Source organism: Hemicordylus capensis, chromosome 5 (genome assembly GCF_027244095.1).
Source record: "Hemicordylus capensis ecotype Gifberg chromosome 5, rHemCap1.1.pri, whole genome shotgun sequence".
In the NCBI taxonomy this organism is placed as follows: domain Eukaryota; kingdom Metazoa; phylum Chordata; class Lepidosauria; order Squamata; family Cordylidae; genus Hemicordylus; species Hemicordylus capensis.
The window spans coordinates 16748561-16761967 of record NC_069661.1 but is presented as its reverse complement, the minus strand read 5'-3'; the positions used below and the strand labels follow the sequence as shown (position 1 = coordinate 16761967).

Below are 13407 nucleotides of genomic sequence, written 5' to 3'. Positions count from 1 at the left end.
GCCCAACGTATTCAGGATCACCTAGGAATGGGAGGCTAGAATCCTCAGTGCCTTACTCCCGAGTAGTTACTAGTTCCACCACGCTCAGGGGGCAGAGACGTTGCAGTCCCGCACAGGGCTTGGCCGTTCCCTTCCCTGTTATAGATGGATGCGTCTCCCGTCGTTTCTAAAGATGCTAATTGCATTGCTGAGGATGAAAGGAGGATTGACACCGAAGGGTCAATGGCAGGCGGGATTGTCTGACTGTTTTTGTACGCTGAACATGAAAGAAAGTAGCATTTTTTTCCACACTGTGCAATAAACAAAGTATAGGCACCGAACCCCCACTTTTTCTAAAGAAGTCTTTATCAACACCCAAGTGCTTTTGAAGAAAATAAAGTCATTTATTCTCAAAGCATCCAACATACCCAGATAAACTATAAAGTTTAATAAATCTTTTTCAAGAAAAACAAGAAAAAGAAAGAAAGAAACCACATAACTATTCAGACTTCAATTCACTGGCACAAAATTACACTTTGTATTAAAAGAAAATCCGTATTTACAGAATCGATGACATTCTGCACCGAAGTCCATAGTCTGTATATGTTAACATGCACTCTCCCCGTTGAAAACGTAAATTGAATTCAAGTCTTTATGGATCGTTATTACTATTATTTTTGCAGAGAGAAAGGAAAATAAACTGTCATCAAGTAATGCAGAAAAGCATTGCATCTTCCTTCGGTATTTTTTTTTTAATTTTGCTTTATATCTAAAATAAATTTTTTACCCTTACATATAGTTATTATTACAGCTAAACCATAAGTGCTTAATAATTTAAGTAGAAACGTATGACAAATGCATCAATATGTTGCAATATATGACATTTTAAAAATGTACTTTAAAAAGTTATTTACTTTTTTGGAAAGTGAAAATGCGTGCATTTGAAACAAAAGAAGAAAGCCCTACCGACCACCATTTTATTTTTTGCAAGGTAAACATGTGCACAGGCATTAGATTTTGTAAAGTGGTTTGGGGGGCGGGGTTGCTTCATTTGTGGCTGGCCCCAATCCCAAGATGCTTTAAAATGGGTTCAAAATGCAGAGACAAATGCACACACAGCCTGGTCCTATATGTATATTTACTCCAAAGTGAGTCCCCAGTTCAATGAGACTTTCTCACAAGTAAGGGTGCATAAGATTTCAGCCTTAAATTCAGGAGGAATCCCAGCGAAAACAACAATGCAGATTACGAGAGTGTTGACAGAGCATCAACAGGCAAAACACCTCCTCCTCTTCTGATGGTGCTTTTATCAACTATAGGGATGATCAATGGAATTACTCATAAGCGAGCACTTTTAAATTTAGGGACAGTGTGCCCCCACCCTTTACAGGGAAAATCTTCTTTAAGGTTTCTCAGGCAGGATTATCTGCAAAAAACCTGAAGAATTCTTGGTTCTCATTGTGCCTTGTTTTTGCCCCTTGTCACAACCTCTTTTCTGTTCTACCTTTATTATCTCAAATTATCCAGTCCTTTCATATGTGAACATCTGGGGCTATCTTGTGCTGCACATCCATCCATCTGGCTCAGTGTTTTTTCTGCACCAGCTGGAGATGGCCCTCCAATTGGGTGTGTGTGTGTTTCCCAGACATGCCTGGGGATTCCGAGATTGGGCCTGGAGCCCTCTGCATGCCAGGCATGTGCTCTACCCACTGATTTCTGACTTTCTACCCTCCCCCCTCCTGCACTCCAGTTTGTTCTCCATTAGTTGAAAAGGACAGGTTGGCATTCTGTGGCTGAAAACTCATCTTCACTTAGACCTGAAGACAAAAAGGCTAAAAGGGGTTTAGGCCACACCCCAGGAAACCATGGAAAGGCCACGACAAAATTCACACAAAGGGACATGTCCAGTTATGACTGGCTATGACTTCCATTCACAGAAGGACAAATGACAACCAAGCCTTGACTCCACTCACTGTTAATGGTTTAAATTTTTATGGGCTTTAGTGTGACCTAAGATCACACCACCTATGGTGTGTGGCCTTGTCTGGGAACTTTGTTAAAGACTACAGTCCTCTCATTTCTCTCTCTAAACCAGGGGTTCCCAACTTGTGGTTCTCCAGATGGTGCTGAACTACGACTCTCATCATCCCCAGCCACAACAAATTGTAGCTGGGGATGATGGGAGTTGTAGTTCAGCAACATCTGGCGTGCCACAGGCTGAGAGCGCCTGCTCTAAACCATCCTATCTGCAGCCAGACCCTATGCATATTGACAAAAACTTCCCATAGAGTTCCATTAGGGCTTTTGTCTGATGCATGTTTGTTCAGTTCTATTGAGCTGAATAGGACTCACAGGAGCATAGGGGTGTGCACACAACTTTAACCTATGTCCTTTTCCTCAGATCTGAGTTCCACTGAGCCTGAAAGTCCCATTCCAGAAATATATTGTGCCTGCTTCAAAACTGAATTCAGAGCATGTGCGGCATGTTTTTTGTCCCTGCAAGTTCATTCAACTGAAGTTGATTAAGCTATGCCAGAATAAAGTGGTTTATTTAGTATTTTGGAGCTGTCCAGTTAGAACCAATGGGTACCATCTGAGGGCCTTGTTGAGCAACCTGTGGCAGGAATGGGAAGAGGCCACTTCAGAACTACTCCAGAGTGTGTGATGTCTTGTCTCAATCACCCTCTCTTTTGGATGGTGCAATATGCTTTGCCTTGAACGTGCCTGTTTCTCTCTCTCTCTGTGCATATCACCCCAGCGATGGAGGCCTCTTTTTAACACAACGAACTGAAACCACTTCGAAACCGGTCTAACTGTCCTGGAACCGGGACCTCACCAGACTCTGGGAAATCGTTTTGATAGGGAGCTCAGAAATCCTTTCTCCGAGATCCCGCCCTCCTTTTTCAACCCTCCCCTCCCCCGAGTTCCTTAGTGGTGGTGGTGGTGGTGGGGCGGGCCGAGAACGTCAAACCGGCTCTCTTTGGGGAGAAAGCCGGCTTCCACGTGCAGTGCAGACGGGCCGGCCTTCAGTTGTGCGAGGTCATGTGCCTGGAGAGGTGGTGGCGCTCGCGGAAGGACTCGTTGCAGATGGGGCACTTGAGCTTCTCCTCGCGCCGCCTCTTAACCAGGGGCTCCAGCGCGTACTCCTTTTTGTGGTGCGAGCGCATGTGGTACACCAGGTCAGAGGTCATGCGGAAGGAAGCGTTGCACTTGGCGCACCAGTTCTGCGCCGGCAGGCACAGCGAGGTGAAGGAGGGCGGCAGCAGCGTCAGGGCCGAGGGCAGTTGCAGCTGGAGGGGCCCCGCGGCCGCCGCCACGGCCGCCGCCGAGCTCTTGGGCCAGAAGGTGGTGGCGTAGAGGAAGGGGCTCTGCTTGGGCAGGCCGCCCCCGCCCGCCGCGGCCCCCCCGCCGCCCGCCGCGGCCCCCCCGCCGTTCATCTCCCCGCCGGGCAAGCTCTGCAACTTGACGGTCAGCGAGTCCGGGGCGTAAAGGCGCGCGCCTCCCTCTGCGCCTGCGTGGCAGCCGGCTTCCACCAGGGCGCTCAGCTTCTGGCCCAGCACCAGCTGCGTCACGTGCGCCGAGGAGGCGGCCGACGACGACGACGAGGCCGAGAAGGTGGAGCGCGCTGGCTGCGAGAAGGCGCTTTTCCGCTCTTCGGGGCTCCCCACGCTGGACGGCTGCGAGGAGGGCACGGTGGAGAAGGCGCTGCCGCCCGAGCGCGCGCCCAGGAGCTGCGGCGGGGGCTGCTTGTCCGCCGCGGCCGCCCCGGCTGGTGCGCTGCTGGGAGAGCCCCCTCCTCGCTCTTTCTCCTCGTCGCCGCCGCCGCCGCTTTCCAGCCCCCGCGAGGCTTTCTTCACCTCCACGAAGGCGCTCCTCTTGGCTTCCCCAGTCTCTGGGCTGGGAGGTCCGAAGAGGCGGCTGCTCTCCTCCAAGCCGAAGTAGCTCCCTGCTGGCCGGTACTGCTGCTGCGGGGTGCACACCAGCTCCTCCTTGGGCGAGGAGGGGACCGGCCTCTCCAAGCGCCCCCTAGCGGCCGCCGCTCCCCTCTCCTCCGCTAGCGCCTCCCCAGCCGGGTATTTCCGCTTGGCTTTACTGCCGTGGCTCTGCTGCGAGGCGTCCGGGCTGCCCTCCAGCTGTTCCCGGCTGTGGTTGGGAGAGCCGCTGCTGGGTCGCGAGTGCTCCAGGTCCCGCGCCAAATTGTGAAAGTCTGTAGAAGGCTTGCTGACGTTGCCGCCGCCGCCGTTGCTGCTGCTGTTAGTGTCCTGAGGGCCGGCAAAGTGGTGGCGATGGTGAGGCGGGGCGTGGGCGTGGGGATGCTGCTGAGGGTGGGTCTGCTGTTGGCCCCCGTTGGGCTTGATGTGGTACTTGTGGGCTCCAGGCCCCAAAGTGCCTTCTTGGGCCTTGGGGCTGCTGTCCTTGGTGCTGGATTCGTCGGCTGGGCTGCTGTCTGAACCGTGCAGTCTCTTGGGGCAGCGGAACCGCAAGTGGGCCACGTACGGGAACTCAAACTGGAAGCGCTGGCTGCACTCCAGGCAAGTGTAAGGGGACGACCCTGGATCCATGGAGGAAGCAAGAAAGACGCGTGAGAGACAAGAGCCCCTTAGTCACCGGCTTCAGCAAACGCACTCCCCAACTACAAGAAAAAGAACTCTTTTGGAACGCACAATAGAACCCCAAGGGGGAAAGCACCCTTTGAAATAGGACCCCAGAGCCGCTCCCTCCCCCGCCAGGCAGTTTAAACTCGGCAGCCGGATTTAGAATTCATACAACTCTCAGAATCCTGTCTCCCACCTTGCAAAGAACTTTTGTACCTAAGTTGTCCCAACGGTTCCTTCCATTCTCGTTTCTTCTGGAGTTTCTTTGAGAAACTACGATATTATTTATGTTCATCTCTTATGAAGATTGCATAAACTAGAAGGACATTGGAGTTTAAATGCCTATAGTCTATTGCTCAGTTTTAAAGCCACTTATATCGGATTTTGTGCACTTCACTCCACATCTGACAATTTATTGGTAACATTGAGCTTCCAGGGAGTTCAGAATCTGCTTTTAGCCTGAGAAAGCCCCCCGCGAGGTGGGCTTGGATGAGAAATCGTCACTTGCTGTATGCAATTGAATCTATAGTTAAGCTGCGATTTGAACTAGAGTTTACCACCAATCCCAGTATATTTAGTCACTGCATCACATATGTCCTTTTATTAATTAAGAAAGGGAACAAGTAGTTATAAAGAAACGTGCACACTAATCTTGTGGACAGTTTAATAGAACTTATTTAACATCTACAACTTGAAAAGCCAGACTCTTTCACGTTTTTGTAGGTTATTGTTCACCTGGATCCAGAAAGAGAGAACCCCTGTAGAACGCAGGGGAACATCGGGATGGGCTCTACACAAAAGCTCACCCGCTCCTTCCGATAATTGCTGAGTTGGCGGACATCCCTATCTGGACCGCCTAGTCCCATCCAGCAAAGCAGGGACAGAGGTCGGCCGGAGGCTGTGGTTCTTGTTTTAATAAGGGGAGCTCACTTCAGCCTTGTGGGGGGCGGGTGCGCCCACACACACGAAACCCTGTGATACTCCGATGTATATTTTATATACAGGAACAGTCCGCAATCACGACCTCCTAATGGTTAAGGCAGAATTTATCTGTGCGAAGTTCTCCTGAGGATGCTTAAGAACCTTGCTTACTTCTTGTGAAGTGCTTTGCTGGATCACACCACAGCAGGCCAGAATCCTAGTAACAAGCAGGCGCCTGGCCATCCCTGTGCATGCAGCGCCAGCAATATACCTGGCCCTTGAAGATCAGCGAGAACTGGTCCAAGGGTTTTAAATAGGGAAGGGAGAGACCAGGGTAGCTATAATAAGCAGAGGGATGAGAGGAATAGGAGAGTTCCCTGGCTCTTGTTTTGGCAGCGTGCCATTTAGATATTGCTGCCGATGCAAAACTCCTCCAGCCTACAACGTTCTGGAATGTTCGGGCGTCTCCGCCGAGTTTCCTTTTGCGCGCGACGAAGTTTAAACAGATAAACAGATTGTCGCTTTTCCACTCATCGGACTCTTCCAAAAGGTTTAGAGCTGGATGCTGTAGAGGGCAGTCAATTAACCTCAATTTGTCCAGCTGAGTTTGCTCACCCCAACCATTTTCCTTTCCCCTTCCCAAGGACCACCTCTCTCCTCTCTAGCTTATTCGAAGCACCTCTAGGCAGACCTAGAAGCAATGCACCTCCAACCACACCCCAGCCCCCCGCCCGGAATGAAGCTTTATCTACCATTCATTTTGCTGTGGGACCTGGCGGTGCTCAGCAGAAGCAATTCGGTCAGTTCTTTCCCGTACCAAACCAGTAATTCCTCGTCTTTGGCAATCCTTCGCAGGGAGCGATAAAACAACTGTCCATTTTTTATGTAGGCTTCGAGATTCTGCTCCTCTTTGTCTCGAGCCGATTGGACCAGGCGCAACCACATTAAGCCTTCCGAGGAGCCGTTGGCTGCAGAGGTGTCCACCTGAGAAGGAAGAGTGGCCAGGCCAGCGAGTTAGAAGGACTGCTGCGCACCAGTTTCCTCAAAGCCGGCCGCGGAGACCCTCTGTGAAGAAGGACCTAGTTTTGCCATGCATAAGCGCGGCGGCTCTCCCGCGTTATTAGCGGAGTGAGGTTAAACAGACCTATTCAATTCAATCCTGCTATTCAGTCCTGCCCCATTACAACCAATGAAAACTGGGCTGTAGACATCGTAGGAGCGCAGTCTCACCCCAACACGCAACTCAACCCCTACAGATGCACCCTCGAAAGGAAGAGTTCAGCTTTAGGCTGAAATCCTATACCCAGGAGTTAAGTGTCATCGAACCCAGTGGTAGTTACTTCCGAGTAAACCTGCATAGGCTCGAGCTGCCTGGCTCCTAGCCTGTTTAATACTGAGACTCGAGCTTTTCCAGACAAAATTCGAGCATGACGCATTTTGTGGGCCCGGGAGGCGAAGGATGCAGACGCAATTGGGTTGAGAATGAGTGAGGGTGGAAGGGGGCAGGCTAGCAAGATGGAGAGGGTCGGTAGGGGGATTCGCTGTATTTCGGCTCTGCTCAAGAAGGCCTTGATTCTCCCTCGCTCCGTCTGGTTTACAAACTCTCCTCATCGCGAAACCACCTACAGCCTGTGGCAGTTTTACATGAAGGAACAGGCAGACAAAAGGAAACTCGGGCCAACCGGCGCTTTCACCACAATCGCTTTTCACTCCGGTTTTTACACTAACCTTGTTGGCTTAAAACTGGGCGACTGTCTTGAGCGCTTGCTAACCTTGCTTTGGCATGTGGTCTAAGAATAGAGACCGAGATTCGTCTCCATTCCCGTCCAAGCATGGCTTGTTTGTCTGAGTTACTGAATGATTTTAAATCTAAGCAAGAAGCCTAAAATGATTGTGGAGGGGGAAATCCACTTTTCTCAGCCCAGTGAGCAACTCGGACCTGGCCGATTTCCACTCAGGCCCTCACCATATTACCCGGAAATTCTTCTAGAAATCGATGGGGCAGGCATCCTAAAGGCAACACGAATTTCACTTTGGTCACATATATATTTATTTGGAAATGAGTCACATTCATTTCTGCTTGAAACCCGCTTCTAAGAAAGCCTCATTTAAAGTCGCAGCCTAAATGGGCTTAAATCCAAGCACTTCGGATTAACTCAGATGTTGGATCGGGTTGGCGTCTCCACATAATTTCCCGAGGAATTGTGTGCCTGCCTGAAGGAGCAGCTGATGGAGACCGAAGTCCCCGGGGTTTTTATAATCCTACGAATCCTTTTCTTTGAACTCTACAATGACAGGTGGCGAATGGAGCAAAAGCCAGCAGGATTCGACCCTCTCTCTGCCCGCCAAACGTGTAAAGGGACTAAACTGGTGTTTGGATTTAGAAGGAAACATCCTAATGAAACAGCGTGAAAATTATCTCGGCTATTCCACTATTACACTCATTACATTATTTCAAATTCCAACCCCGACTTTTTCTAAATTTAGGAAAACATAAAATAAAAACGTGCGTCTTCCCCCGCACTTCCTCCTCCTCCTCTTCTTTTTATTAAAGGGGAAAACATAATTCCCGATTCCCAACCCGACCGAACCCAAATCTTTGGGTTTAACGCGATTGGTAGCGGCCTGATCCTAAACACATTATTCAAAGCAAATCTCATTGATTTCCCTTTTTAATCAGTCTTAAGCCACCTTTGACCCAATGTTAAACCACAATTATTCGGAAGGAAGTGTTATTAATTTCAGTTCAACTTCCACATTTTAAAAAAATGTAGGATTGGGAAGTTCGTGATTACCTCTCTTAATTACCATCTGACTGACTTCCGAATCGTGGATTAGGAAGGGATGGAACATGGTTGGAACCCCTTACTTGGAGAGAAGTTTAGGACTAGGGAGGAATTGCCTTAAATCCAACCTGACCGGAGGGGTAGGTTCAGCCGTTAGCCGCGGAACCCGGAAAGGAGAGCCAAGCAGAGAGAAATCCCCCTTACCCGGAATATGTACGGCACGGTTCTCTTGTCCGTAGATTTGAGCGCGATGAAAGCGATGCTGTCGTAGAGCGAGGTATGGCTGAGGACGCAGGGGCCAAAGATGGCGTTCTCCGGGATGTCGCAGGTGGTGTAGACGCTGGTGAAAATGTCCGTCAGACACTGCTGGACCGCTTTGGCGTCTCCGTCCCATATCCCCCTATGCATCCCGGCGTCCTCCATCCCTGGAAACGGGGGATAAGAAGAAGCGGAGGGAAGGAGACCTCAGTTACATCCACAACTATGGGGAAGAACCACGCCATCGGTCGCATAGAGGGACCGTGTTTGGATAGCGCAAACCAGGCTCGGATGCAGTGTTAGTATACAAAAACATTTATACAAGAAGTCATAAGGCCATGACAAAAGAGTCAGACATTTGAATATCTCCCTTCTAGCTGAATTGGATGACGACGAGGATGATGGTGATAAGAGGAAGAGGAGGAGAGGAGGAAGAAAATGCACAATTCAACCCAAATTAAGCACTCTAGAGTCATTGATTTCCATGGGAGGAATTTAAGCATGAGCTTAAGCCTTGCTTTGGAGCCAGTCCCATTAAATATTGTGCACTTTACCTCCTCCGAGTAAACGTGCATTGGATCGAGCTTTTCTTAGATTCATAGGACTTTAAAAAGTGGTTAATCTTGGCTGGATTACATACGCGCTAAATCAGATGATGACAACGATAAATACATAAATTTATTCCAGGAAACAAAAGCAAAAGCAAAAGATAACCCATCTGAAGCGCTGCACTACAGTTACTTTGAAACAAGTTCCCAGGATTCAAATGAAACTTAGTTCCAAGTGGGGAGGTTGATCGATTGAAAGACAAAACAAAACGCAGGAGTTACATAACACTTCATAGGAAGGAACTGAGAAACAAAAACCAGAACGAAGTAGGCAACACGCCTGTGTACAGGGAGCCTTGGATACTGAATGAACGCGCCCAAGGATGGGATGAAACACACTCGCGTGGGCCCCCACCCTGCTAGCCCTTTCGCAATGTTGACGCGGGTGTCCCCGGCGAGCCCCTTGGCCAGGGATCCTGCTTCCCAAATCCGTGGCCTTTAGGATGCTACTGCAGTCAATGGCCAGGCTCCCAGCCACGCTTGGTGGATCAACTCCTATTGATTCCTCATTGGTTTTTAATAAGCACTTCTTGGAACTTTACAAGCCCTCCCCACACCCGCTCCGCCTCTCCATCTCCAGAGCTTTTATCCAAGCCAAGCCAAGACGTTCGTTACGGTGTCTCCGCCTTGCAGTTCTGAGAAAAGTCCAGAGGGCCCCTCCCCGCCCCGTGCAGGGTTTGTGACGGACCGGCATAGCAAATGGATTTGGAGTGCCTTGTCAGAGTCGCTGATTTGATGTCAGCTAACCTTTCGCTGGAGTCTACAAGAGGGAACGTATGTCTGCTCATTACCATAATCCCGCACTTTCCCTCCGAGACTTTAATTAAAAGCAGCGAGCAGAGGTAATTATTTCTTACCTCGACACGCTTATTTATGGGAGGAGGGCGAATCCCAGTTACCTTGTTATACACGGGGATACAGCCAAGTCAAATGGGAGACTTGTGAACTGTAACCAGAGAGACATTGATTATTAATTAGTAGCAAAACAATAACAGCAAGAACCCCACTTCCCCGCTGTCTTTTTTAAAAAAATATTTTCCTTTTCTCTTGTTATAAAACCACGATTGGGTAGAGAATCAATGCCTTGATGTCTCTCCAGATCTGCCCTGTATTGTTATAGTATTATTTTATTTTCTGCAAAGGAAATGGCTTCTTATAAGAAAATGCCGTGGAGGGCAGTTTCCACAGGCAGTGCGGAAATATCTCCTGCAAAAGTCCCGCTTAAATGAATCAGAGTTGCCGACCGGCCCGGGGTCGCTTCGGCGGGGCTTGCGCAGGAGACCTTCCGCTGGATTGGGGTCACAGGCAAAGCCAGACTTGCCCAGTTCATAAAGTATTTCTTTTCGTTTTGAAGGCGGCTGGTGATGATGCCGATGCGTAAAAGGTGAGCCGCTTAAAGAAAAACTTCTCCAAATCTCAGACTGCCTGCAAATCTTGTACAAGGGCGAAATCTTTCGCCTGCCCTTCGCTCTCCAGAAGGCACTGTGTGCCTCTGGGAAATGGTTCCTTAACAAGCCAGCGTAGACCGCTGGGTGAAGGAGCAAAAGAAAAGAAGCAGGAAGCAGCGGATTCTAATAATTCACCGAAAACGGGTGAATTAACGAGCCCAATACAATTGCGGCGGCTCGGTAGTTGCCATCTCGTTATTTATTGCCCAAACAGGCACATTATTGAGAATGAAATTTAAAAATAAAAATAGCCAAAGGGACAGAGTCAATTCCAAATATGAAAACTCTTCATAAGATATCCAGATCTGCTTTCCTTCCCTCCCGCTCCCCTCCCCCGAAGTCAATCTCCCGTTTCCAGGCTTCCGAAGGGGTGGGTGTGGGTGGGGGAGTTTCTCTCCGCCAGTGCCAAATTCAGTATTAATTTAGAAGACTGAAAGGTCGCAGTTTCTGGATGGCATTTTGATTTCTCAGGTTAAACTGAAATAAAGCAGCGAAAATAGCTCCCATCGGCGGAACAGATTTCTGTATTTTCCAATGCAAGTCTATGCATGTTTACTTTGGAAGTGACTCCAAGTGAACAGGGTGTATTCAATAAGGTTTACTCGCTAGTAAGTGTTGAGGGCACAGTACACTCCTAGATGCGATTATCTACTACCTCTTTCCGGAGAGCAGTTCCCATACACTTCTAAATAATCTTTCCTATATATTTATATCTAATATCTCCGTCTCTCACTGTATGCCTCTCTGTGTGTGAATAATCACACACACACACACACCCTCTTCCCGTTCCACGGGCTTGCTTTTAAAATAATGTGTTGGAGGTCGGAGCGTTGCAGCGGGCACACGACCATTAAAATGCAATTCTAACTAACAATACAAGGGAGCCCTCCTCGCGAAAAGAAGGCAGCGAACGCCACTCAAGGAAGGATTAAAAAGGGGGGGGAAGGGGGGGATATCACCCAATTTTCTTTTTCTGCCTTCCTCTCCGAAACCACCCCCCCCCCACGAAACCCCAAACCCGAAAATGAGCAGATCAGCAGCCAGGAATGGCTTTTCTCTTCCTCTCCGGCGGCGCTCCTCCGAGCCTTTTTGCTAAAAACCAAACCACACACGCGACTTCGAGGCATTGTCTGATTGTCTCCTCTATCAAATCGATACCGAAAAATTCTGCACGCTTTTTGTCCTTTGCAACGATCCGCCTGGCCTGCCATCTCCCCCCACCCACCCCTGCCGCCCTTCTAGTCCTTCATATGTTTAATTTCCCTTTTAGAGGCAGGAGAGAAAATCCAAAGGAGTGAGGGAGGGGGAGCGGGGGGCAAAGAGAGGGACCTCTCCTCCTAAAACAGTTCTTTCGCCCTCATTGGATGCATGCAGCAGCTTTACTTACCAGGAATAAAGTCAGGATTATAATCCTACAGACTGCAAGGGAGAGAGGGGTTGCAAAAACAAGAATGATAATCCCCAGCAGAAAGTGGCGAAAAAGAAGAAAAAAGAAAAAGACGACTTGCGGTCCCTTCGTTCTTTTCTTTTCTTTCTTTTTTTTTGTGGGGAGCTGGGGGGGAGAAAGGGGGGGGCACCAGTGTCTATTGTATCAGTGCATGTTCCATGGCAGTGGGGAGATGCCGGGAGCGCTTCGTTCCTCTCGTGGGCTCGGTGCAAAAGCGCTGGAGGGAGGGAGAGGAGAGGGAGAGGCAGGCAGAGAGACTTGTGCAGATGGACCCGATGCAATGACTGACTGGCACCCAGACACACCGTTTTTGTTTGCTGCACATAATCTGCTCAATGACGCGTGAGAGCCCCACCTCCCCTCCCTTTTAACTCTTTCCTAGCCTCGGCCGCCTGCGCCTCTCCCCGCCGGCCTCTTTCCCCCCTCTCGATCGGAGAGGAAGGGGATTGGGGAGGGATTTCTCTCCCCACCCCCGCTCCAATCTCTCTCTCCCCTCCACCCCCAAGTCCTGCAACTCCCCCCAAATGCCACCGAAGCATTGCTTCTGGGATCTGCATAAAAGGACGAGGGGAGCGGGGTCTCATTGTGGGAGGAGGGGGAGGAATTTAGAATTTTTAGAAAGAGACACAAGGCACCATTCAGCCAAAGCGAAGGACCTTTATGTGGGATGGATGAAATGGAGAGTTTTTAAAATGACCGCACAACTCTCCAATTGAAACCGGCGTGGAGGAGAAGTGATTGATGTGGGCGAGGATCGTGCCCATGGAGCACAATCCCCTGGGGAGCTGTCCTGTGAAAGTTCCATTGAAATGAATGGGAGCCGCCCTGGAAGTCCCGCAGGGAGGTGGCTGGCATGATGATGATGATGATGATGACATTTATATCCCGCTCTTCCTCCAAGGAGCCCAGAGCGGTGTACTACATCCTTGAGTTTCTCTTTCACAACAACCCTGTGAAGTAGGTAAGGCTGAGAGAGAAGTGACTGGCCCAGAGTCACCCAGCTAGTCTCATGGCTGAATGGGGATTTGAACTCGGGTCTCCACGGTCCTAGTCCAGCATTCTAACTACTACAAATTAGGCATTGCCCAACGTGTCCTTTTAATTTCAGTGGGGATACTTTGAGTCATTTTCCTCCTCTGTCAGCCAATGTCGTGGAAGATGTGCCTTATATTACAGGGATGATATATAATAAAAACTTCCAGGGGCCTTGCAGCGGCTCCATGCATTTCAGTGGGGCATGCTCAGGAGAACGTCCCCGTAGATTTGCATTATTCACCCCGCTACCAGCCTACTTACTTAGAAGAAAGTCTCACTGAATTCAATGGGGCTGACTACCAAATAAGTGTGCACTAGCATTTTAGCCTT

General features: G+C 49.5%; 1 protein-coding gene across 2 annotated transcripts; it reads right to left on the bottom strand.

Annotated features, from left to right (window-relative positions):
- Positions 1 to 359: 359 nt before the first annotated feature.
- On the bottom strand, positions 360 to 12139 carry PRDM8 (PR/SET domain 8). Of its 2 annotated transcripts, none has more exons than XM_053258393.1 (4): positions 11983 to 12139; positions 8486 to 8706; positions 6248 to 6479; positions 360 to 4531 (listed from the first exon to the last, which is right to left on the bottom strand). In XM_053258393.1, exons 2-4 carry the CDS (start codon positions 8702 to 8704, stop codon positions 3006 to 3008), a joined length of 1977 nt encoding a protein of 658 aa, XP_053114368.1. In that variant the 5' UTR covers positions 8705 to 8706; positions 11983 to 12139; the 3' UTR covers positions 360 to 3005. The 2 variants fall into 2 exon arrangements, with proteins under 2 accessions (XP_053114368.1, XP_053114369.1); XM_053258394.1 differs by lacking the exon at positions 11983 to 12139 and adding an exon at positions 10005 to 10156.
- Between the last annotated feature and the right edge of the window lie 1268 nt (positions 12140 to 13407).